The sequence below is a fragment of the Drosophila elegans genome, unplaced genomic scaffold (genome assembly GCF_018152505.1).
Source record: "Drosophila elegans isolate 14027-0461.03 unplaced genomic scaffold, ASM1815250v1 contig_814, whole genome shotgun sequence".
In the NCBI taxonomy this organism is placed as follows: Eukaryota; Metazoa; Arthropoda; class Insecta; order Diptera; family Drosophilidae; genus Drosophila; species Drosophila elegans.
This window is the reverse complement of record NW_024546167.1, coordinates 3,453,771-3,480,451: the sequence shown is the minus strand read 5'-3', so window position 1 is coordinate 3,480,451 and position 26,681 is coordinate 3,453,771. Positions and strand designations below refer to the sequence as shown.

The 26,681-nt window shown below is 36.0% G+C and overlaps 3 protein-coding genes across 7 annotated transcripts; 2 read left to right on the top strand and 1 right to left on the bottom strand.

The window, feature by feature from the left end:
* Nucleotides 1-1,191: 1,191 nt before the first annotated feature.
* Nucleotides 1,192-7,129, bottom strand: LOC108141661 (RNA pseudouridylate synthase domain-containing protein 2). 4 transcript variants are annotated; one of them, XM_017265131.2, is made up of 10 exons: nucleotides 6,965-7,129; nucleotides 6,636-6,899; nucleotides 2,899-3,076; nucleotides 2,607-2,829; nucleotides 2,467-2,554; nucleotides 2,178-2,398; nucleotides 1,911-2,101; nucleotides 1,588-1,853; nucleotides 1,383-1,532; nucleotides 1,192-1,318 (listed from the first exon to the last, which is right to left on the bottom strand). In XM_017265131.2, exons 2-10 carry the CDS (start codon nucleotides 6,891-6,893, stop codon nucleotides 1,244-1,246), a joined length of 1,650 nt encoding a protein of 549 aa, XP_017120620.1. In that variant the 5' UTR covers nucleotides 6,894-6,899; nucleotides 6,965-7,129; the 3' UTR covers nucleotides 1,192-1,243. The 4 variants fall into 4 exon arrangements, 3 of the variants coding, with proteins under 3 accessions (XP_017120620.1, XP_017120619.1, XP_017120621.1); XM_017265130.2 differs by having other exon boundaries at nucleotides 7,035-7,129; XM_017265132.2 differs by lacking the exons at nucleotides 2,899-3,076; nucleotides 6,636-6,899; nucleotides 6,965-7,129 and having other exon boundaries at nucleotides 2,467-2,529; nucleotides 2,607-2,698.
* Nucleotides 7,130-7,893: 764 nt separating this feature from the next.
* Nucleotides 7,894-9,920, top strand: LOC108141660 (UDP-glycosyltransferase UGT5-like). The gene is made up of 4 exons (XM_017265129.1): nucleotides 7,894-7,943; nucleotides 8,205-8,463; nucleotides 8,528-9,193; nucleotides 9,256-9,920. The coding sequence occupies exons 1-4, from the start codon at nucleotides 7,941-7,943 to the stop codon at nucleotides 9,918-9,920; spliced, it is 1,593 nt and encodes a 530-aa protein (XP_017120618.1). The 5' UTR covers nucleotides 7,894-7,940.
* Nucleotides 9,921-13,225: 3,305 nt separating this feature from the next.
* LOC108141979 (RNA pseudouridylate synthase domain-containing protein 2) lies at nucleotides 13,226-26,250 on the top strand. Of its 2 annotated transcripts, none has more exons than XM_017265633.1 (11): nucleotides 13,226-13,287; nucleotides 15,457-16,241; nucleotides 22,564-22,653; nucleotides 23,274-23,361; nucleotides 23,420-23,642; nucleotides 24,213-24,300; nucleotides 24,491-24,711; nucleotides 24,769-24,959; nucleotides 25,026-25,253; nucleotides 25,327-25,643; nucleotides 25,707-26,250. In XM_017265633.1, the coding sequence occupies exons 2-11, from the start codon at nucleotides 15,504-15,506 to the stop codon at nucleotides 25,779-25,781; spliced, it is 2,259 nt and encodes a 752-aa protein (XP_017121122.1). In that variant the 5' UTR covers nucleotides 13,226-13,287; nucleotides 15,457-15,503; the 3' UTR covers nucleotides 25,782-26,250. The 2 variants fall into 2 exon arrangements, with proteins under 2 accessions (XP_017121122.1, XP_017121123.1); XM_017265634.2 differs by lacking the exon at nucleotides 13,226-13,287 and adding an exon at nucleotides 15,113-15,131.
* The last annotated feature ends 431 nt before the right edge of the window (nucleotides 26,251-26,681 follow it).

Sequence of the window (26,681 nt, the reverse complement as noted above, 5' to 3'; positions counted from 1 at the left end):
TCCTAACTTGATTGACAAAAAGTGTTACATTTTTAAAAATATTATTAAAAACTTAGTTTGTTATTTTTATAAAATATGTTTAATTACGTATACAACCCACAAAAAGTTTTTACTTTACTTTAAGTTCCTTATCTCATGTTTTAGATTAAGCTAAATGAATTTTATTGAAAAACCAAATAATTACATCTTTAATATATTTAGCCTTTGAAAGTCAATTTAAATAAATAAACACATGTATACTTATTTTAATTAACAACATTTTTAGGCTCATGTTCCCAAATTTTATTTGACGAGCAGAAGATTGAGAGTTTTTGGACGCAATCCTTTTGGAAATAAAATTTCGTAGCCCTTTGCTGTCTCGGTTTCCTTTGTATTTTTCAACACTTTCTCCATTTTTAAACCAAATTAAGGAAGGAACACGAGTGATTTCCAAATTCCTGCAAATTTCCATGCCAGTCGTACAATCATATTCGGCAATGCAAACTTTGGTTTCATTTACTAATTGCAAAGCGAACTCCTTCCAAATTGCAAATAAGACGATACACGAAATACAGCTTGGTGAATATAATTTAACAAAGAAGGTTCCTTTGTTTATATGGGAGTAAAAGTTATTTGAGTTAAGTTTTAAAACTTTTCCAGGTATGCAACCTTCGACGTTTTTAGTTTGCTTAAACGCACCATTCGACATTTGATTTCCAAATGCTAAATTGCTTTTTGAAATGCTATATTTGCGTAACGAGTCATTTAGACTTTTTGAGTTATGAAGAGATTTGATTAGTCCATTTTTGTCAATTAGAATCCATTCCGGATATTGCTTAATTTGGTTTTTCAGGCAATGTTTTGAATATTTTCTGCAATCAATCGAAACAATGGTAGGCAGTGACGTGAAGTCAAGTTCTCGCATTAAATAATCCAAAATATTTGCCATCCTGGGACACGTATTGCACAAAGATAGATAATACTCGACAAGCACATCCTTATGTTCCAAATAAAGATAAAGCTGTTTTGGATTAATATTTAAGACTGAGTTATTTTGAAACTGATTATTTTGAAGAGTTAATGGTAAAGTAAGCAAAAGGCAACAAAGTACAAACATTGTTAAAACACATTAATTTTGACAAATAAGTCAAAGATAGTAATTTGAAGTACCATACAAAATTAGAATTATAATTTCCAATTTAGACTGGAATCTTAATGAAATGAAAGTTCTTTATTTGTTAAAAAAGGGAAATAATGTATCGATTCACAACTGATCATAGTTAATAGTTGATTGACAGGCCCAGTCGGGCAGTTCTGTTTCGTACTCCCAATCGACCCCCTGTAAAAGATTTTTAATGTTTAACTTAATGGAACATTAATAAACTGGAGGAGTTGTAACTGACCTTGTATTTCCAAGCATGCAAGTACATTATCAGGTCTTTTGGGCCAGGGTCTCTGTAGTTGATTTTACACTCAGAACAATGCGGATCTGAAGTTGCCTTTTTAGAATCAAAGGACCTGTCCGGTTCTTCATAACAAGTTTGCGTGGCAACCTGTTAAGTAGATTATAAATATTGTAACAATATTTAAAACTTATATTACACTTACTTCACTTATTGATCCATTTGTTGGTGGTAAGATCTCAGGCGTAGCTTTAATCACGGCTGGTACTTCCACTTCTAAAGTACTTTTTACTTCGCCTTTGACTTCCGCGACCTGTTCTCCTTCAAGTCCTAACCAATTTTCGGCATTGTGAATGCTAATTAGGTTATTGATCAACTGTTCTTCGCTTATTCCTCCGATGTCTCCTCCGCGTCCTTTTAGAGGACCAAAAACTTCGTGATTGTACAAAGGATCATTTGATATGGGATAACCTGTTAAAATATGTACGACTGCAAAAGACTGCCTTTAAGAATGCCTATGACTCTTACCCAAAAATTGTAAATGCACCCTGATTTGGTGCATTCGTCCTGTGAGTGGTTTGCATAGAACAATGCTATCATCACCTATTTCACCAATTCGTTGAAACGTGGTTTTACATTCCTTGCCCTTCGGCGAAACCTTACAAACACCGATTTTGTAGCTCACCACGTCGATTTTCTCATCGCACTCAACGATACCACTGAAAAGTACAATATAGAGTTAATAAAAAAAATTAAATTAAAGAAAAGAAAAGCATGCATTATAGTTTAACTTACTCTGGAAAGCGTCCCTCCACCCGGCACACATACTCCTTGTGCACTTGTCTAGTTCGAATTTGCAGCTCCAATTCTCGGGCTTTTTCGGCAGTGCGACCGAACATAAGCAGACCAGATGTCAACCGATCCAACCTGTGGATGGTTCGCAGATTCTTCAGATTGTGCTCCTTGGCCAGGATGAAAACCACAGTATTATGCCTATACCGTCCACAGGGGTGTACCTATAATATACATAAATTCAATAAGTTAGTGTTATTTTTGTCACTTTAGTTAAATGTGGAATACCTACTGGTATGGACGCCGGCTTGTTTACAACCACAATGTCCTTGTCCATGTATACTACCTTGATGGGCTGTGAAGTAACAGGGACTTCGTGTCTATAATGCAAATGTGTGCATATTTAAATGAAAGGTTCCTACGAGTACATACCTATGGACGACATTGGCCAGCAGATCGTTGTGCTTGATTTTATAGTCCTTGGGAACCTTTTCGTAATTGACCGTCAACTTTCCGGCCTCCAGACTCCGCTCATATTCCTCGGGCGGAGCGGCACGGAATTCACGGACGAATACGTCTAGAATTTTGTCGTCAACCCAACGACCTTTGGCGAACGTCGTGAATGTGAAAAAATAGGGATACACCTTTCTAAGTCCTAGGCGATATAACACAACAAGCATTGTTGGTAAATTATAATTGTAATTGTTTGATAAAGTTGGCTTACCATTTTCAAAGTAATACGAAGTCTCATCGTATCTCTCGTCACTGAAACCGGGTCTCTTGGTTTTAAGCCCATTGGCATCCAACTTTGCTTTTTTTACATTACTTTCGACATCTAAAGTGTCAGCCTTTCGTTTTTCTGGCAAATTTATAAGCTCGAGTTCGTCTTTCGATAATAAAATCTGAGAAAAAAAATTGGCAAACGTTTACTAAGTATGCAGTTTACACAAAAATTAATATCACACTAAAATTTGTAAAACATACATATTAATTTAATTGAATTAAGAGAATAAATGCCGAACGGTTGCTTACCAATAACTAATTTCAAATACCACTTCGATTCTACTAACATGTGCATATGTTTCTAAGACCATCATGTCACGATGCAAAAAATATGAAAGCATTAAGTGCTTAAGCCATCTCATAGAGAAAACTCTTATCAGAGCAAAACACATACAAGCCTTGTTTCCGGCGTTTGTTTGCAAACAATTTCTTCTTTTCTTTCTGCTGCCTTAGCATAATTTCCACTCAGTCTGTGTATTTTTCCTTGTTGCAAAAGAAAAGAGTAACCAAAAAGTGCAAAATTGGCTTCCGTTAGTTATTGGTCTACCACCAAAAAGGTGATAGTTAGTTGGCAAACATAGACAGAGTTTCCAAATAAAACAGGTAGGTTAGTTTATGTGATCAAAATCTTATAAAGGCAGTAAAAAAGGATTTATAAATGCTTAATTTATTTTCTATTCTTGTTGTCCAATAATTTATTGAGCCTGGTATTCAATTGGCAAAAATTAATATAAAACCTTGCTTACGTTTTTGTCTATAAAAACACTATGGTGCATATAAGCGTACAAATATATATTTAAGACAACATAAGAACATAGTAAACTTAAGGGTGAGGTCTGAAATGATAAATAATAGAAATTTATCTTGACATAGAAGTGAAGTGAAATGACTTTTCAAACCAGCAACACCTTCTAAAGGTTTAGTGAGATTAATATATGAACTTAGCCAAATTTCTATCTATAGAGATTTGGAAATTGGCAGAGAATGATGTGATTGACAATATAAGAAAAATGTTGTGCAATAAATAAATAGTTTGCCCTATCCACAAACCACTTACCTAAAACCAACCGACTATTCTTTTTTCTTAATTCTTCACTTTAATGGCAGAAGCCAGTCAGTCGAATGAAAAAAAAGGAATGCACTAGACCACATCTTAGAGGGATTTCCTTTTAGCGGCTCTAGTATCCTTTTTGCACGGCTGCTGTTGTAATGTGTGTTTACGTGGTATTGTAAGAATTATGAAAACGACTGGCCCAAAAGGCGCATCGCGGAAACAATGAGGACCACACTTAGATAACCGCCTGAAAGCAGAAGGCACTGACACTAATAATTGCGGAAACATCACGACCAGCTAGCTGTGTATCTGCGAATGCAGACCAACTTGACAAAAGTAGCTCGTTAGGCAACCACTGCGATGGCGGGACACTAGAAACTAGAAACCAGAAGCCCGCAGAGGCTCCCAAAAAGGCCGTGTCGTCGGCATGGAACTAATTATGACAAATCCGTGGTGAAATATACGGAAGGTAAGTGAAACGAGTCCGTCCAGTTGGTCCCACACATAACTTAACTCCTTGCCTGGGCAAACAATTGTATCTCAACCCAACCCACCCCATTTCGTGGTCTTTAATATATTGTGTACACTATGTAAATCCATAGACCCCTTAACATAGTTTATTGATTGTATATAAATAAGAGGAGAAATAAAAATAAAAAATATGCCTGCTTTAAGCCTCAAACTGAAGCTAAATAATCGCCGGCATATTTAGAGCCATTTGCCACTGTCACGTACGACGAGGTAGAGCCAACAAACAAAGAGCCTGAAACTTGTGTACTCGGTTTTTGTGGGCCATTAAGGGTTTTGTCTAAAATCTGGTTTTTGTTGCACATCTTAGCAGAGCCCTAAATTTTTAAGAATGTAACCGACGCCTAAGGGTGGCTTTAAATTTCTATGCAGGCAGAACGTTGACTCGAACGTTGGCCACTGCAGCAGTCTCGTTTATTGGGGCATTTGTGCCTCAAAGTCTCGTAAAAGAAGTTGAAATCTCCAGGTGCCCAGCTCCTTTTTCCTTTGCCACATGTTTTATATCCATTTTTATGACTTTCGAAACTTTTAAGATAATAGAAAAATAAACTCAAATAAACCTATTGTTGCACGCGACTGTGTGTGATGGAATGTTTATACTACTGTTACAACATCAAAATAAAAGTTTCATTTTCCTAATTAATGTAATTTCCAGGTCAGACAAGCAAAACCACAAGTCACAGAAATTCTATACATTATCCATAGACTAACTGCAGTCAAAGCCCACCACTTTTGGCACCAAACAACAAAAAGTCTTGTTGTGGGCAAACATGTTTGACTTGCTTTTCATAAAAACCTAAGATTTTCATAGACTTCTTTTAAACACCCACGAAAAATTCATAAAATTAAGATTTTTACTTTGTTTTTACAAAGTTCAATAAGTAAAACAATAAATACAGACAGCAATTACACACCAAATTGACCACTAATTCATCTTTAATTAATTGCTCAAGTTAATGCAGCAAATTGCATTTGCAACTCCCTGATTAGCTTTTTAATTAAGTTTTAAGTGCGCTATTGAAGCTGCTGCATTGAAATTTCCCCCGACACCAATAATACTGCATAAGTAAGGACAGGAATCCACACATTTGCGAACAGACCGTCCAAATTGTTTTGGGTATTCGATTCCCCCAAGATAAATATGCCCTTTTACTAGCTGCGAATCGGTCAAAGCTAAAGCTAGAGAGTTGGTCGCTGGCGCGATTTCCTTGCTGACAGAGCACGACCACGATAAAATGGGAAAACAAATGGGAATTAATAATGGAGGCGAAACCACGGTATGCAAATATGTAAATACAATTCAATGTTTCTACTAGGGACCGAAACAATTATAATTTGTTCAATAAAAATTGATATAACGTCAAATATTTTTTTTTTATATTTTACTATTATAAACGTGGAAGTCTATTTTTCAATTTAACAATAAAAATAACATCACTCTTACTTTCAGTTTAAGCAACATTAAACAATTTTCTTTTAATATTTTTTATACAAAATTATATTAAAAATTACATTGTAAAGGTTCTTAAGATCCTTACAATCTCAAGTTTACACTTTTGAATGAAAAGCGGATGTATGATTTAAATTTTAAAACATCTTAGTTGTATTGGGGCCATACCTCTATAAGAGGTTACAGCTAGAGATCCATAAACATACACAAATCAGATATTTAGCACTAGATTTTATTAAATATTACGACGGACAACATATCAAATTTCATTTTTCTAATCTGGGAGCAAACCAAAGTATCAATTCTATTATATTATTATGTTATATTATACTATTTTATCAAATTTCATAAATAAATTAATAAATAATTAATATTTCTTAATAATAATATAATAACATTTTTTAAGAATAATAAATAAACGGGGGGAATTAATTTTTTTTAAGCGTATTTTACGCCTTAAACCTGATCTTGTACCTATTTTATTCGTTATCTCCAATTCTTATTACCTGTCGGGACTTATGTATATTGACTTTAACATTTTTTTCGAGTAAAAGGTATGCAATTATTTTGTAGTTTGTACGACCAATTTTTAAAAATATTGTTTTAGGGTAAATATAAATATTTTATTGTAAAAATTACTACTTACGGGAGAATCTGTGCTTTCTGTTTGATCAGTGGCTGTGTCATCTGGAAACCAAACACATTGGGGAGACTGATCTTGATTGGCTCCTAGTATCGGATGTGTGGACAGCATGGACCGGTGCAAAAATATATTCTCCACGTCCACCGATGAGACATCTCCATGTTGGGTCTGCGCGTTTCGCACGCATTTGGGGCTTTGCATTTTCGACAGCCACGAGAATTGTTTACAGTGGTTGATTCGCTGCCGATTTAGTATGTCCATGCACCGCTAAAAGTGTAACAACAACAAGTTAATCAACACGTGCGCCCACTGTAACACCAATCACAACTAACACAACACTCTAAGTCGCTCTTTTACTTGCACAATTTAACTATCCATTAACTTATATAGTGCAACACTTGCCAATCGTAGAATGCTTTTGAATTGTCTTAAAATCCGCATGAAAAGTATGTTTTTATGCCACATAACAAACAAGACCAAAACATTGCCTATCGATAAACACGAACCAGTGACTCGTGAACATGGAACTGAGTTTTGGAGTCACAATAGGGGTACTCGCACTGAACTTATACATCAAACTTCTACAAATTGACTTCCGCATGAGAGAATCAAAATAACAGGGACTATTTCTTTATTTTTGAAGCCTATAATTAAGCTTTTATATATATTAATATTTTATATAAAATTAAATATTAAATATATATGGATTGACCTTATACTTTGACATTTTACAAACTGAGCTCCGCATGACAGTAATAATAATATATAATAAAAATGTAAACTTAGATGTAAAAACATTTCATTATTTTTGAAATCTATTTATATGATTTTAACAGTTAACCTTTATAAAATTAAAAACCCTCTAAATCTCTGTTAAAAAAAATGCTATGTAAAAATGACACCGTTCAATATTTAAAATAATAATTTAAATACCAATTATCTTTACAATTATATTTTTAGAAACAAACTTATTTAGGAAAATAATAGTAAACACCAATTTTTTCCTCTCTGTGAATGTAGTTGAGTTGAATGCCTAAACAGACCCTAATTTTTCGGGGTGTATGAGATATGTAATCTATACAATCTTTGGCCCTGCCTGATTAAGAAGTTCAGTAAACAGCATAAGTCGCTTGGAGTTTAATATTTTTTTAATCACTTTTGATAAGGAAGGTTGCGTTTATGATTGGTTCTATATACTTACTATAAAAGCGAAATCGGTCCACTTATCAGACCCCCCACGCAGTCGCTTAAAAGTCGTCGACCAAGTCGGTTTTTGGTAGTTTCTGTTCAAGAACAGGCGGAATCATAATGGTTAGGTGACTATAATTATATTAACACCAATCTCAGTAAAACAGATATGGGCAAAGTCAAATAAAGTGTAAAAAACTCTTATTAAAATAGTAATAGTAATCTTTGTTAGTTAAAAAAATATACATCCAACATATGGCGCCACCCCTAACACTATTGGCGCAGTAAAAAAAAAATGATGCGGCGCCATCTAGATATCAATGCGTAGCCAGAAATATATTTCTCAAACGTCATTTATAACGCATTTTGCTTATTTTTACGCAGCAATGGCAAAGTTTTCGACACATCTCACTCCTAGGTCTTTTGGCACTTCAGCTTGTAGATCTGGGAGCTGGCTCCCGCATCTTGGCAGCCTACTTCTTTCCTACGAGGAGCCACTTTATGATGATCAACCCTATCATCCGGAAACTGGTGAGGCAAGGACACGAAGTCACCTTCATCACTCCGTACTCCTTATCAAAGGAAAATCTGGGATCGAACTACAAGGAAATAGTGATTCCACAATATGATTTTTGGCCGGAGAGTGGGCGAAGCTATAAAATTATTAATCTTATTACTGTGTTTTTTACCTTAATCCCTTACCTTAGTTAAGAAGCTAGCCAATACCAACAGCGTTATAGAGATGACGAAAGTGTCGAGCTATACTTACCTCCAGATGCTCCATGTAATGGGAATAAGTAACACGGACTTTGTGTTTGAGCAGCCTGAAGTTCATGACCTATTCAATGCTAATGAAAAGGTTGAGCAGTACGATCTTCTCCTGGCCGGTCAATTTTACAACGAAGGTGCCCTCATTCTGGGACACCTGTTCCAGATTCCGATCGTAACCGTGTCGACCTTTGGATTTACCAACTACTACAGCCAGCTGGCTGGCATAGTCTCTCCGTGGTCCTATGTTCCACATGGTTTCATGCCCTATACAGATCGCATGTCGCTATGGGATCGCATTGGAAATGTGGCCATCAGTGGCTTCGAAGATCTCTACAGGGAGTTCTCCTATTACCCAAAACAGAATGCCATCCTGAAGAAGCACTTCGCCAAGTTACTCGACAGAGTTCCTACCATCAAAGAACTTGAGCGTAATATCTCGGTCATTCTATTAAACACCTACATGCCGTTGGCATCGGCTAGACCAGTTTCCTACAACATGATTCTCGTGGGAGGACTGCACATTGAGCCACCAAAGGCACTACCCGAGCACCTGCAAAAATTTCTGGATGAGTCTGAGCATGGAGTTATTTACTTCAGTCTGGGTGAGTTTCGTTAAATGATCTAGTCTAACTTGTGAGGAAGAAGACACACTATCCATTTCTAGGTTCCCAAGTGCGCAGTGCAGATATGCCACACCAAAAGCTAAAGATATTCCTGGACGTCTTTGGCAGCCTTAAGCAGCGCATCCTTTGGAAGTTCGAGGACGAAACTCTACCAAATATGCCGAGCAATGTCATGGTGCAAAAATGGTTACCTCAACAGGACATTCTTTCGCATCCGAATGTGAAAGTCTTCATCGCTCATGGAGGACTTTTTGGCACCCAGGAGGCAGTGTACAATGCAGTACCCATTTTGGGGTTGCCAGTGTACTGCGATCAGCATTTAAACATCAATCAGGGCAAGAAGGCGGGATATGCATTAGGTTTGGATTACCAAACACTTACTGCAGTTGAGCTGAGAGAATCACTGCTTGAGCTGATCGAGAATCCCAAGTATCGAAATAAAACGAAGGAGGTTTCAAGGCTATTCCGTGATCGACCCCTCAACGCAATGGATACGGCGATGTACTGGATAAACTATGTGATCGAGCACCGTGGGGCTCCGCATTTGGTGGCTGCTGGCGTTGAGCTTCCCTGGTATCAGTTTTACCTCCTGGACATCCTCGGTCTAGGTGTGGTCCTTGTTATCACCCTAATGTTGTCTCTAATTTGTATAAAAAGGAAATTCAAATCAATTTACTCTTCAATGAAAAAGGTGAAAAAAAGTTAGAATTAAAATATATATTTCCTGCTAACCTAAATGGTATTCATTGCTTTTTTTTCAATAAACATTTTTTTAGCTCCCTAACCCCTTAAAAAGTTTTATGGAACTTACAACTTTTTCCATAAATTTGATTCACTAGCTAGTTTGTAAGGTAAATTAAATTTAGGAACGTAGAAAATAGTTGGAAACCCAAAAAAAAAGACTAATTGAAAAAATCTCGATAAGTTACAGTCATAAAGAAGTTGATTCGTAACTGCTTAGCCATATCGCGAATAATATATGACCAGCGTTACTTTTAATCCAGCCTTTGCCGGCCTTAAGGCTTAATTACATTAACGTGTTCGTATATTTGGCAACTGCATACATATGTGCGAACATGCATGTGGGAACGTAATATGAGGCACAACACACCTTTCTGTATACCTTGTATTCCTTGTATATATATATATATATATATATATGCATTAGATCTGTGTTGTTTATAAACACGCGGTTTTGATGGGCATGTTTAGAGGCAAAGCTTTTCTACGAAACAAAAAAACGCGATGTCGTCATTTTTAGTTTTGTCCAGGCGAAAAGTCAATTTAGAACAGTAGCCCAATGTGGGTGTGCACACCTACATGTCCTGGCACACACACACACACTCGCACACACACCAGTGCTGGGGAGAAATTAAATGGGTAAGCTCGCGCACACCTACAAAATATCGTGCTGATTTAATCACTTTCTTCGTTTTCACAAACGAACGTCAACTTCAGCTCCCATACACACGCACCCACCACACCATCCCCTGTTTATTCAGGATGAGCCTTATAGCCTTATAGCCTTATAGCCAGTGGCCATTAAATGTTGCCTTAAATGACGGGCAAGCCTTTTCTTTGTTGTTCGCTTTCGTGACCAACCGCGTTTCAAGGAGACCTCCATACTATGCCATACAATACCTAAACCTATTCCTATACCTGTACCTATGTCGTCTGGATGGCTATAGCCTATGGCTATAGCTCGTGAGAAAGTGGGTGAGCTACGAAAAAAAAGTCACGCAGTCAAACACGCAATTCCAGAGGCCTCAGCCCAAATTTTATCAACATAATGCTTTCAGTTTTGGCAGTAAAAATGAAAAGCTGCGGCCTCGGCTAATTGGTTAAATTCGAAAAATTAATGTCATTGTCATTGACTATTAGAAAAACTTTGTATTTGCTAGAAATATTATCTTTACTTAATATTTTAGTTAATAAAAATTTAATTTTCAATGTTTTTATGTTAAAGTTGTTGCCTACTTTTTATATAGGAAACATTTTCTTGGATATATATTCATATTCAAAACCCTATTATTTTAGTAAATAAATAACAGTTGAAGAATATGTTTTCTAAATTTCAAATCGATCGGAGAATAAATGGGTAAAGTTAAGAATTTTAGATCTTTTATTTGTAAACTTCTAACCCAATTAGTTTCACACTTGGCACACACTTTTGAATTTAAAAAAACACCCTTTTCCTATTATAATTATTTTAAAATTAAAAAAACTTTTAAATCTAAACTGCAGGGAGAGGTTTTTATAAATTTCTCAATATATTTTTTTCAAACTTTTTTAGTGTTGACCATTTTTAGCAATCACATTATCACTGTAATGTGTTTTTTTTTTTTAACTTTTGACAAGGTAATTTGTCACTGATATATTTGCCTGGTTAACAATAATAATAAATAATTCCTGTAATACCATCTACCGAGTATAAAAGCTCGTTATTAATTTCACTTGATGTCTTTTTTCTCTCACATTGAAAGATTGCACCAGCGGTAATGACATTTTATTCTTTTTAAATGTGTCAATCAGAAAAGGCAAACTCATTGTTTTGCAAACCTGCAAGTGGACGTGTACATATCTTATTTTGAACGCTTTTGTGCGTTTATTTAGCACAACGGATATTATAGGGTTGTGGTAGCAAGAGTCAAAACCTTGATTTAAAATATAAAATTGCTTGAAGCATATGCTTAGTCCAGGGACATAGACGATTTGATATGAGTAAATATGGGTGTGGGAGTGGATATATACAATTTGTGAGGGGAAAGTGTGTCAAATGGTCCCTGTGGTTTTGCATGCACATCAGTAAATTGATATAACAATTCTAGCGCCAACAAAGCAATCCCGCGAAATTCAATTATCCATTTATGAATTAGCTATTTTCAACGAAATCCTATCCAATCCTATTAACTTCAAAAGAGTTTGTCAGAAAAACATTAGATTACTATTTTTTAAGTTATTAAAATAAATGTCTTATATCCTATTGAAATGCCAATAAAGTACTTTTCAAATATGTTGCAAGCATGCATGTTGCAGTTGCAACTAAAGTTCAAACAGGTAACAAGCAAATGAACATTTGACGTCTTGGTTCGATACGATCATGTTGTATCCAAATGGTGAATTTTAATTTTTCAAAGGTTAGAAAGTAAAGCTAAAATAATACAAATAATAATACAAGCAATAAGTAAGTTACGGCGACTGATTTGAGTAAGAAATAATAATAAAGCTTTTAATTGGTCAGCTCATGAAAATAAACCAAGTATAAATTTCCGATCTCTTATTACTCAACACAGCTCGATAAAATTTATATTTTTTGCTGCCAGCCTAATTTTTTCTAAAGAAAATAATTTTTCGTTTTTATGATTATTTTTTTCACAACAGGTGTTCACTTTAAATACCAATAAACCAACTTATTTTTTTATAGTAAACGCATACAACTTTTTTCGACTTACAACATCAAATCCTTTGCGTCAAGCTAATTTCATAAATTAGAAACCGTCACCAATTCCACCACTTCACAATGGTAAATAAAATATATTTATTGGACAAAATACTAACCACTTCTTCCGTCTGGAATCTGAATTAAAAGTACAATATAAGTAAATAAATATATTAATATATAATAAAAAATGTTTGGACTTCTATAAGAAATTAAGAATTCGCAACAAAGTTGAAAGCCCAAGCCAAAAGTAAACTTTAAAATAATTTTCCAGATTTCTAGCTGTTCAAGAAAAGCATATTTATAGCTAAGTAGAATAAATTTTGGCATAACTTCTGTAGGGTCCAAAATCTTCCATAATTAGTATCCTTATTTTAATTATTTTGAAATTCGTCTAACCTGCGAAAAGTTGTAAAATTATTTTCAATTTTTCCCGCATATTTACAAGTTGTAATAAAATTTCAAGGCCCACCAAATTTTTCACATAATCTGGATCCGTTTGCCCACTGTGCAGGGAAATTCACCACGGCTGCGAACGGCAACCTAAGTTTGTTTTCGTTTGCGCCAAGTTTTCATTCGGTTTTTTGGATTTGGCTAGTGCAGATGCTGCCGCGTGAATGCCATCGTCGGAAAGGTATTGAAACGTGCACCATTTGAAAAAACATTCGCGTGTGATTCCCCTTGTTGAACGACTTTACTTTGTGCATCAAATTACAACAACATTTAAATTACTATTGTTAACTTTGAGAGCATTAGTAGAAAAAATAAAAACAATGACAAATGCAATCAATGCGGAAGTGACGGTTTTATATTTTACGAAACCTAATAAACGTGTAATGCTTTTAAACTAAAAATACAAAAATTGAATAAATAATTTTTTTTATTTTGAATTTGACTTGAACAACATTAAATCAATGTGTTTCAAATGATCAAAAGGCGCAGACATTTTTATAGTCTACGATGGGCAAATGACAAAACATTTACATATTTGAAACGATAATTTAACATAACCGCGCCATTCAATATAATAGACATTGTATAATGCGGCTTTTTATCAAAAACCATTTTATTGGCACTTCAGCGGCTGGCATTATAGAATTTCGAAAGAAATGTTTCAGGCAGCTTGTAAAGATTTAGAAAAATAAGGCATACGCTTTTAAAAAAACATTGATCGCCACATAGACAACGCATTATACGCTTGCTCGCAGGAATAGCAGAACCAGACCTAATAATATTATCCATCGGCGCACAAAATGGTCCATTAATAATATTGTGTTTTGGTCCATGAAATTCTTTGAGGCGTTTCAAAAAAATTACTAAAAATTCGAAATTGTATTTACTTTGATCCGTCACCTTATGCTGGCGCACACTCTGGCACATAGAGTATATTTTCTTATAAATATAGAAGGTAGCTCCCACTAAATTTTGTTCTTGCTTTAAAGCCCATGATCTATTGTCATCCTGATGATTTTGAGATCTGGGGTCTTTACACATGAACGTTCAGACGCGTGTATATATGTTCATTTTATTTAAAAAATTCTTTCCTCCCATTGTCTACATAATATAGTTATGCAAGAATTTTGTTTGAGAAGAGTACTAAAACCACTCGCAAGATACACAATTGTGGTTGATAAAATGGAACTAAGACAAAAGAAGAGTGATGACAAAATTGAGTGTGGCTATATCTGTGTGCTTATGTACATACATTCTTGTGTCTTAAGGAACTTAAGAACTGAAAATTTTGAACAATTTTCTGGTTTCTTGTCGAATCCGAGCAGACCTAGTAATACACAAAACTTAATTTAGCACAAGCTTCTAGCGGTAATAAAAATGTTTACACGTGCGCATTAGTGCCATTTGTCTCAGTAGGTGGTAAGGCGGATTTACCTCGTCTGTATACATATAGTATATGCCTGATTTTGATGCTTTCTAAACATTATACCGTGAGCCGATATCTTAGTGCGTTGTGTCGTATACGTATTATTGCGTTACACATTCATCTACCCCGAAATATAGGCACTCATACGTGTTTTTCTTGGCAAATATCTGACGGACGCATGTAGACGTCTGAATATAGGTTTATACTTATACATTTTAGAGGATACATTAGACCCACATTACTTTGTCTCGTGCAATTAGAGTCGAAAAGAGCAGATGGCCCCAACATGTATTCTAAATGTATTTTCAAAGTTCCAATATTCGTTTGGCTTCCATTTGGAATGAAAATCAAGAACTCTTAGTTGGCACCTGCACCATTTAGCCCTTTGAGCCAATAAAAGTATTATATCTAAAGACATTAGAGCGCACATGATCGCCTTGTAGACAAAGTTAATGCAGTGCAAAGCTAATCAACATATTGTTCCGACTTTTTTGTGGGCTATGGGGAATTTGTTAACGGCAATCTGCTAATAGAAACCACAAATTAACGCATGGACCGAAGCTAATATCCAACGATTGTACACACGTTTGCACATAAAGGTAGCTAGGTGTTCATAAACACTAAAAAAAATAAATAATCGTTTTGTTTAGATTTGAAATTCGCATGGTACAACCTTAAAATCGGTTTATATTTTCAAATAAAACAGTCGAGGCAGCCGCTATATCTACATCTAGCCAAGACAATTTGTAAACACGTACACATAGATTTGTAATTGACTTTAAAAGCCTTAATGGCATGGTATGAACTCGGCAATTTTACTGCGCAATGAAACTAAACAAACGATCGTATAACTCGGAAATGGATCTGTGTGTTAAGCAAGCGTAATTAATGTAATTTTCAAAAAAAACCCAATCCAATCTGCAGTCTACTCTTGGAAAGTGATACACTAAAGGAGCGCCAAAGTCAAAGCAATGCAGAATTCCCCGGCCCCGTGTGCCTGGTACTTGCCCTGGTCCCTGGCCGCCCAGCAGCACCAGCAGAAGATGCTGCAGATGCAGTCGCCGTTCCTGGACAAGATGGGTGTGGGGACCACCTCGGTGGGCGGCATTTTCGCGGCCCAGCCGCAGATGCAGCAGCAGCTGTCGCCCAACACGGCGGCAGCTCCTCCGGCAAACTACCAGCAGCCCGCCCTGCATCCGAGTGCCGCCCCGGGGGCCGCCCACTTTCACATGGGATCGCCGTACAACCACTTGGCACCGCAGCTCCTCAACGCCGGCCAGATGAACCAGAACGCCCTGATGCACTCCGCCATGTTCTCCTCGCTGCCGCTGGGCGCCTACTACGCACCTGCCGCCGGCGGAGGCCACTCGGCCTTCGGAGGAGTGCCCCTCACATCGACCGCCCATCCCCACCAGCAATCCCTGCTGGCGGCCACCGGCGGAGCGGCCGGGCATAGCCACAGCCACCTGGGCCAGCAGCCACCACCGGCCGCCCAGGTGCCCGTCCAGGTGCCGGTGCAGATGGCCCCGCGGACAGCGCCCTCCATGGTCCAGCCTCCACTCAGCCTCAACTGCCTGCCGCACCAGGAACTGAATCACCTGTCGTCCATCAATCTCAGCCTGGGCGGAGTGGTCGGTCTGCGGAACCAGGCGCCCCAGCTCTCAGCCATCCAGGTCTTGCCAAGTGCCGAGGTGCCGATCAATAAAAAGGTGAGCTGCAGTTTACAGTTTACAGTTTGCTTACTACTCGTAATGTTAGGTACTTCAACGAAGGCTAGCACTTAGTGACTTCTATAAGTACACTGAGGGAGTAATATGGGTCTATAAATCAAGAATTGAATAAATTCCCTCAAGTAAATATCAGTGCCTTTAGAAGATGATTTAGTCATACCATTATTTTTAGGATTTCCCCTTACTTAAAAAGTTTACATACAATAACATGATCAACGTGATTTTGCAAAATCTTCGATTAAAACCAGCAAAGAACAGAGAGGTATTTCCTTCTCACTTCTTTTAAACAATAGTATTTATTAAAATTTTAACAGATTCGAGCGATCTTTAACACTTATATTGGAGAAACTTTTATTTTATATTTTATACTATTATTTATTTAGTTAAGACAGACATGTATTTACTTCTTTCATATTATTAACAGTTTAAAACGATTTGAAAGATTTATAAGGGCTAAACTTTAATATTTGAGTCCGTCTTCAATATTTTTTTCTCGTGTTGTTTATTTAAAAAAAATTTAATTACCGATTGTAGAAAAGTAGCTGTTTCAACTATTAAGTCAACAAAATTGCATTTATATAATTACAAAACAAAGTCAATTACCACTGATCAAAATGTGCCAGTGAACTGGTCACAGAATCATTGTTAGGCTTAGGTATTATTGACTTATCCAAAGATTTGTTTATATCGGTATTGCGATTTAATAGCATAAATTGAGAGTTGCCAGAGACTAGAATCTTAGTGATTCAGTCATAAGAATTTAAATTTAAAAAATAGCAAAGCGAATTTAAAATAATTTTCTATATATTTTTCCTTAATCTCTAAAATATGAGTATGTTTGATAATGTAAATTTGACAACACAGTTGCACCATTTTGCAATTAATACTCAAAGTGTGTTCGATTTTATTTCTGTAATACGTTATAAAAAAGGTAATCTCGCAAGTGAACAAATAAAAACCAAAGCACCATTAATTGGTCTTCAACTGTTAAAGTTACACCATAACAAGGTGTTGCTCAATTTATAGCGACGGCGATGTCAAAATTAATAACAAGTCATTACACATTCGAAAGTTTCTTGTCGAGCATTTGCTCAACATGCTTTTCAACGGTCTGCATTATTTTACAATGAAATCTTCTTAATCGGTGTTTGTTTGTTTTTAAGGCTACTTACATTTTCGACGTCAGTCTGAAGCTTTGGCTTTCAGATTTTCCGCATCGCTAAAGCCGCTTTATTATATACTACTTAGCCGCTGTTTGCACTACCTCTGTGGCTATCTTTTGAAACCCGATGATTTCATAAGCCAAATGGTGAGCGGGCAGCCGACTGAGTTGGTCAAGGTTTCGCTTATAGTTGTAGCCTTACTCCAAACTTGCTAGTAGCAGCTCCGAGATGTTTTCCATTGTTTAATGCACATACATAGGTAATTTACACATCGCAATGTCTATAACTTTACACTTGCAAGCGTATGACCATGAAAATCAAGTAGTTGCATCCAATATCAACAGATGTTGATGGGTAAGGCAAACGTGCGAGTTCCTGGGGGTTCAAGGGGTTAACATTACCACAAACCATTTGTTGAAAACTACCACATCAATTTGTTTACACTTATGGTGTAAACAAAGTGTGCACCTACAATTAGACTCATCCACCTGAGTTCTACCTATAGTAACTCATGCAAAACATTTAACAATTTCAAATTTTTCAATCCATAACAAATGTTTGAAAAACAATATTTTAAATTCTTTTAAAAAATGTATACATTTTGCCATTACGAAAATGGCAAATAACTAAATCCCCACTCGAAATTTACTGTCTTAGCCACTGAAGCGGATGCAAGGTGTATAGAATTTCCAAGTATGATCTTCGTTTTGTAAAAAGTACTTTTCACAATCGTCAAGAACTGGAAAATCCTATCATTTATGGCTAAGTAGGCAAGAAAAGCCGTTAGTGGACAACTTGAATAGAATGTCACTGGACCATTCCTGCAACCTGCTCGTCTAAAATCTTCCACTTGTCCAGTGCTGAGTGCGTTTATCAACCACTTGCCGTATTTGGAATGCACCTACTTACTGCAATCTAGTTTTCTACGTCAAAACTGGCTTAGGTCTACACAGTTGCAGCCGATATAAATCATTTAGATATTTTAATTGCACGCACAAATACTTCGCCACAATTCTTTTAATCTGAAATGAGTTCAGAAAGTACAGTGCAATCACATGTATTCTTGGTTGCCAATTTGTTCAGTAAACTTTAAGAATCAAGAATATGTAGAAACAGCTATTGATTTAAATGAAATATTAATTAAACTATTAAAATGGTGGAATTTAAAATATATGAAATACTTTATTTTTCTTAACTGTAGGCCAATTCCAATTGCATTTATACAGTTGTGTAAATTTTATCAACTGTCAGTGTCAATGTCTAATCGTCATTTTTAAATTTACTTTTGAAGAACTAAGTCAACTCCTTTATATATGTGTTTGCAAATCTAATATTCAGAAACTATTCTTTGTCCAAGTTGTTATTTAACATAAAAAAATAGTTTTTCATTTATACAGAAAATTTGGTTATCCTAAGTCCATTATTTATGTGAATGACGTGGTATGAGTCTGAACAAATTTTTGTTTACAAAAACACCAGCAAAATGAATAAACTACATATATCAAGAAGACAAGGACGTAATCTCCCTTATGATCACCGTTGGAAATTGATTATAAATAAGATTTCCCACCGTTCAGTGTCGGTATAAATAACAAAAGGCGAAACTAAAAATCTATAATGAGAGCTGTTGAAAATTGATAATTATTAAAACCATGGGCTGTGGTCACGTGTAGTGTTCCAGAATTATAATACATTTGGTTTTTAAATATTAACTTAAACTTAACAATTAAAATTAAACAATTTTTATTGTGTATAATTTTTATTGTGTCTTTAAATAAGCTTTTATTACACAAAAATAAATAATTTTCCGTTTTTCTTTTGAGGATCTAATGGGTGCTCTTGAAAATTGGTAATAAATAAAACCGTCTTTCAAAATTAATATTTATTTCGTTAATAAAATATTGCAAGCTAAAACTCAAACATAATTTTTTTTTTAGATTCTAATTGCAATTCCAATATTCAGAAGCTACAACATTTTCTGTGTTATTTGCTCCTCATTGTCCAAGATTTTATTCAGCAATAATAAATAGCATACATTTTTCTTCTAAAGACCTAATCCATTTTTATCGATTATCGAATAAGGATTCCCACTTTTCACTGTTGCTTAAAATAAGAATATAATTTTATGGTTATTATTTAATAAAATATTGTAAGCACAAATCTTAAACAGCATAAATTTTTGTAGATTCCAATTGCAAGTCCAATTTTCAGAATACTTAAATCATTTTAAGTGTCAATTAAATAGTCAAAATAAATAGTTTTCCATTTGTCATCCAAAGATTTAGACCATTATTTTTGTGAACGACGTGGTTATAATCGATTATAAATAAGGACTCCCACATTTCACTACCGGTAAAAACAAGCATAGGCGAAACTAACACTCTATATAATGAGTGCTAGTGCTAGTGCTCTTGAAAATTGATAATTAATAGAGCCGTGGGCAGTGGTCACGTGAGTCTTCCAGTCGTCCGGCTGACAACATATTGGTGTGCTGGCGATAAAAGCGTGCCGACCGCGATTTGTACTTCGCCCCCTGGTTGCTTCTCCATGGAACAGCCTTCGGGTGGGCGGACTCGGACTCATAAATATATTCCCGGGTGCTAGAATGAGACACCATTTTCCACTACCACGCAGCCGGCATCAGCCGGCATTCGCTTCACAACTATAACAAAAAAAGAAAAAGAACATATCGCATAGATCTTCCCGACAAAGAAATACCTCGGAGTCACCTTGAAAATGCAGCCACTATGAACTGAAATCAGGGTTTTGGCAAACATTTTCGAGCATATTTTTTAAAAAGATGAAATAGATCTAGAGAAGCGATTTTGTGATCGTTTCGAAAAAACCAATATACTCCGAGCTCATCGCGATCGAGGAATATTTGATATGCATTATGCACATATAGATATATGCTCATGAGTATATGCAGATGCCCACCTAGATATGTATATAGAACTTATAATACATTAACGATATGAGACTGCCATGTGGGTTGGGAACGGGAATGGGGGGCCGCCGTATGCCAAGATCGCTGGCAACAGGTCTCCGCTGTTGAATGATTCAATTAATTGATCATCTTCGTTTATACTCAGCTCTCATGGATGAGTAGACATAAAAAGTGTGTAGGAGGTCTTCATTCATTTGTGTTCAATGGAAATCATCACCGGTAATTGGGCAACACAAACGCATTTCTTGGCCGATCAAATCTGACGGAACTAATTTTGGGACCACAATTTCGGGAGACCATAGTCGGAATTCTTTCTCAACTTGAAAACAAAAAAGAGGGATGCGAGGAAAGACAATAAACCAAATGGGCTTTAGTTTTCATTAGTTGATATATTTTTTTTTAATTTTACGTCAATCAAAACTGATTTATTTTCAGTGGAGGACATGCACTAATGTAGTCTTAACAAATATTTACTGCTGACGTGTTTATATATCACTTTAGTTGCCTTGCATAAGCTCAAACTCGTTGCTAGCAGGTGTTTACTGCTAAATTAAACAAAAATACTCAATTATCTGCTAGTCTCATCTTAAGTTGATCTTCTCCATCCGTGAAATCCAAAGTGGCAATTACATGGCGCGAGATGAACACAAAGACTGTTTCTGTCGGATCTAAATCGTTTGTTATATACTTTATTTCAACCGGAATTTAACCGATTATCTGCAGTAAAATGACGTACAAGAAATTAGCTTAAATTCTGTTTCAATAGTTTACAAGCTAAAGATATAATTCTTTTCATTTCCTTTCCTAACTTTCATTTAAAATTTGTAAACACGATTTTTAACTTTTAATTGTTAATTAAATTTCAAAATAATTTTTATACAATATATGTTTGATGCATTTGAAACAAGCTAAACCAAAACAATTTGACATGTTATGATTCCGAAAATTGGATGTTTTAAAAGCAACCATAGTATATTAGGTTTCATAAACATAGCCAAAAATACTTGCAGTTAGTATTCGAGATGGTTTGAGGTGTATTTTGGGTTAGTACAGCAGCGCTAGCATATATTCGGCTGTTCATAATGATCTAAATTTAAAACGTATTTACATATTTCGAGTGTATCTTCTGTGCATTGTTCTAGGTTGAGACTCGTTCACAAATATGTACACGGTCATGCATATGTGTATCCACGCGTTTTAGACCCATTGTAACTTGGGGGGATTTCGCCGAGAATCGAAGATGTGCCGGACGGCATCTCATCTCGTGGTATCTCCCGTGGTCCGTAGCTCTCCCGCGCGACTTTTTGGGCATGCAACATGTTTCCATCATTGGACCGTTGGGCGTTCTGCCAAGGAAAGCAATGAATAGGAAAACACCATAATGGAGTAATCCGACTAGCGGATACCGGGTACTTGAGACTGCTGCCCCCTTTTCGGGGGCTTTTAATTTAAATTGGTTTTTTTGAAAGGCCAAAAGCTGCTTCCAAAATAAATTACTGGGGTGTTTAACTTAATTGCTTTGGTCCATCTTTCCGCAAAGGCGTAAAGAAGTTGATCTAAAAAATGTAAAGATTGTATAAAAGTCAATAGAACATTTCAGATATGAAATCTGTCCTTTCTGCTTATAAATATTTAAGAGGTAACTAGGTAAAACATTCATATAAAAGACAGGTCATTCAGCAAAAAGTCAGAACGAATTATATTTCCTAGTTGCTGTTACATCCATTTAGTATAAAACAATATACTCTCTTACCTTCGAGTACCGCGCATAAAAGACAACCGTCAGCCAATAGTAGCTCTGTGAAGGCACCAGACATATAAGCGTCGAAGCCAAGTACATATCCCCAACTGTTTATAGATATATGTGTGTTCTTAGAACAATATTTAGGTATCTGTATGAACTTACGTAATATAAAACATAGTGTAACATTAGTCTAGCTGACTTTTCCACCAAGAGCATCACACTTTGAACCAAATGAAATGGGTCTGCCAACGATAAATGGGGGAAGAACAAACAAATTGTTACCTGAAAAAAGGAGGAGAAGGTGAAAATAGATTTGGGGTAAAACTGCGGTTGATCAGATTAAGAAGCTAAGGCCAAGTCTCTTTCACTTTTATGTGGGCATCATACCTATTGAGTTTTTCTCTCACTTTATAAAAGCAAATATCGTTTTATTTATGTATTTATCAGACTACTTCTCCAAGGGACTCCGATCTTAAAATTAAGATACCAGAAAAGCGAAAGACGGATGATAACGATCAAATAAAAGAGCTAAAGAAAGTAAGTGAAATAAATTTTGTTATTGTTTCCAGCGAAAACGAAAGCTAGATTCGGCAAGCCGAAGTTTTCATACCCTTGCAGTCAAGGAATGGATCCGAAATTATATAAAAACATTCTTTTTAAAACATTCTTTTTAAAACAATAAAATTTATCAAATTTGACCCTATTTTTCCAATGTTTTAAAGTTTCAATAATCTATCTTTTTCACTTAGAGAAAAATTATATGGTCAGTTGGACAGATGTATGGCAGCTATAGGACATAGTCAACTGATTTTCTAGGGATAGGTTCTTAACGTTATGAAAACATTAATTAGGTCAAAAGTCAGCAAGATATACTCAACTTAATAAAAATAAAACCGCAGAATTTATCATTTTGATTTGTTTGTTTATAGCTGTTTAGCTGCCATAGCTATAATATATTGACGTCCGATCTCCACTGTTTTCAAACTTGATCTGGGTATAGGTAAAAAAATGCGATTGCTAAATTTTCAAGCTCTACCTTTAAAACTGAGCACACAAACGATATAGAAACATAGGGAGTTCTGACCAATTTTATTGTACCCACTGCAAGGTTATAATAAATATGAGAAAATCGTAAAAGTAATGTTTCTTGCATTAAGGCAAAACTCGAGACAAAAGCATTGAAGGCTAAGAGACCCGGATTTACAGATGAAAGGTATCAAGAAACATCCTACTATATGGAAAACGGTGAGCCATTTTGTATACAATCATATATATATTTTGTAAATAATCATTTCATCAAAAGGTCTTCGCAAGGTATATCCATACTACTTCACATTCACAACTTTCACAAAAGGCCGTTGGGTGGGCGAAAAGATTTTGGACATATTCTCCCGTGAGTTCCGAGCACATCCTGCCGAGGAATACGAGCGCTGTATTCAAACAGGCACGTTGACAGTGAACTTCGAGAAAGTACCCATTGACTACCGGCTGAAACATAATGATCTGCTCGCTAATATAGTTCACAGGTAATTTAACCAAAATTGCTTTGTCCCTTGTACAAAGTACACATATTGCCCGAAATCAACTTCGAGTGGTTGCAATTGTGTTCAGTGTAATTTCTTCCAATTCAGTTTATTTTATATGTGTTTTTCATCCAATAAAAGCCAACTAACGCTCGCAAAATGTATTTTGGCCTTACTGCCAATGCTATTTTACCTTGGGTTGTCCCAGCACCATCAAAATCAAATGACTATTTATATATAATAATTGCGAACATGACTCCACAGAACCATCTTCATTATAATATACGCTAGTTAAGCTTTGAGTTATTTTAATTGATTTTGTAATAATAAAGTTAAAACTAAAAACAGAAAGAGGTTCACTAAACTCACAAATCATAAGCCAAAACCAACTACAAAGCTATTAAATGACATAATCAACAATTTTCATTAATTTTTATGTTATCATAAAATGTGATATTACCAATTAGGATAAGCCCATCTCACTGAAAGCAAGTTATTCCTCCCGATCTCTAGTGAAACAACCGATGGAGATGAAATATCAAACTAACCCGAGTTTCATGGCTATCTTTACAGACACGAAGTTCCTGTGACTTGTCAACCAATTAAAATTGTGCATATGGATGAGGACATTGTAGTTGTAAATAAGCCAGCATCGATACCTGTAAGTGGCTTAAACGACCGCCATGTTACACATTTTCCACAGAGATAGTTGAATACTTCTACTTGAGTCTGTATCTTAATGTCTGTTCACTGTCAAAAACTTACTTCTCGAACATCTGTATACGTCAATTTGAAAACTACTAGATTACAATTTGAGTTCCCTAAGAGTTTATGTAATGCCATTTTTACAGGTACACCCCTGTGGACGTTATAGGCACAACACCGTAGTCTTCATCCTGGCAAAGGAGTTTAGTCTCAAGAACCTACGCACAATTCACCGACTTGATCGTTTGACATCTGGTCTTTTGTTATTCGGACGTAGTCCAAAGAAGGCGCGACAAATGGAACAGCAGATTCGCAACAGGCAGGTGGAAAAGGAATATATCTGCCGAGTTGAGGGCGTTTTTCCAGAGTAAGTTAATAAGCCATAACCGAATAAAACACCTAGTAATTAACTATCAAATTCCAGTGGCACTGTGGAGTGTAAGGAGCCCATTGAAGTGGTTAGCTACAAGATTGGCGTGTGCAAAGTATCCCCTAAGGGCAAAGATTGCACGACAACCTTCCAAAAGCTTTCCCAAAACGGCACAACTAGTGTGGTACTCTGCAAACCACTCACGGGTCGAATGCATCAAATAAGAGTACACTTGCAATACTTAGGTAAGAGTTACTCGAAGTCTCTGTCTCTTAAATCTGATACTAAACGAAGGTAACTACTCACCAAAGGTTATCCCATTCTGAACGATCCGCTTTACAATCACGAAGTCTTCGGTCCTCTAAAGGGACGATCTGGAGATATTGGTGGAAAATCAGACGATGAGCTTATACGCGATCTCATAAATATACACAACGCTGAGAACTGGCTGGGCATAGATTGTGATTCCGATATATCCATGTTCAAGACCACCAAGGACGAGGCAGATCGGGAAAGTCTCAGCAGTGAGCACACTTCCGGTGGGTAAACCTATGACCTTATATATACTTCCTGTGTTGACTTCTTATTTTTGTATATATATATATCTTTCAGTCGTCCATCACAGCGACGATGATGGCGGCGTGAATTCACGGGAAACATCACCGCCATGTACTGAAGCCCAGCAGCCAGAAGTTGGTGGTAAAAATGCAGAGCGCACAAATGTGACCAAGGAGTATCCAGTTACTGCACCGAAGTCTTCCACGGAAATTTCCACAGCTCTGCTGGATGCAATCGAGATTCCCTTGAGTGGAGGTGGCTGCAATGCGAACAAGGTCACCGTAGATGAGCACTGCTATGAGTGCAAAGTGCACTACCGTGATCCCAAGTCAAAGGACCTTATTATGTATCTGCACGCATGGAAGTACAAGGTTTGTTACTAGTTTTTTGGTTAGAAAAAAACGATTTTAACAATTAGATTTATTCATATTTAGGGCCCTGGATGGGAGTATGAAACGGAGTTACCGAATTGGGCCCGCAACGATTGGGACCACTTAGACCCTGTATAAGTATACAATACTATATTAGAAACCAAACAGACCAAAATCAGCAAAAACTTATATATATATATCATAAAAGAAATGTGCCTTTAAGATTGTATAGCATGCGTACGCTTCTGTTAATGCGTTAAACAATAATATTTATGTACTCAAAGGCGTAGTTAATGCGTTTAGATCGATTGTAAAATTATGTACGCATTCTAGAATCCTATAAAGTTCACAATCAACCACAAATAGGCTAATACAAGAGCTGAAAAGACGTGCAAATAAATTCGAAGCTTTTATTAAAAAATAATAGGTATATTTATATGTATACAAGACATGCACTTATCTGAATCAACGATATGTGAAAGGCAATATATTATATTATTATCGGAATAGACAACTTTATAGAAATTAGTTTATATGAATGTAAAGCGAGATCGTATACGCAAAAATGAAAATAAATGCAATTTTACAAATGTTTCCTAGAAAATAATTGAATATAACTACTAATTTATTTTAATTGGGGATTTTTATTCCAGTTCAACTTTAGGTTCATGACTTAACTAATACTAATATTTACACTATACGCACACTTAAACCTACACGGACAAGAAAACTATTCGCATATTAAAACTAGAATAAGAACAAATGAAAGCCAACGACTTGCCCCATTGCAAGTAGCCAACTTTTTTCATTAAAAAAAAGCTTTCTCATTCTACTACTTCTCTCCACTTCAAAACTAATAGTTGAATTTTTTATTAAAGAGGGTAAACATACAAACGTCCACACCCTTATATTACTAACTGGACTTTTGGTACCCATTAGCAATGGGGTATAAAGGAAAATGTTTCATATGAGAGTGCGCGAAATAACTAAACATACATTTACTGGGTACCTCGTGTTCGAGTTCAGCAATTAAATATC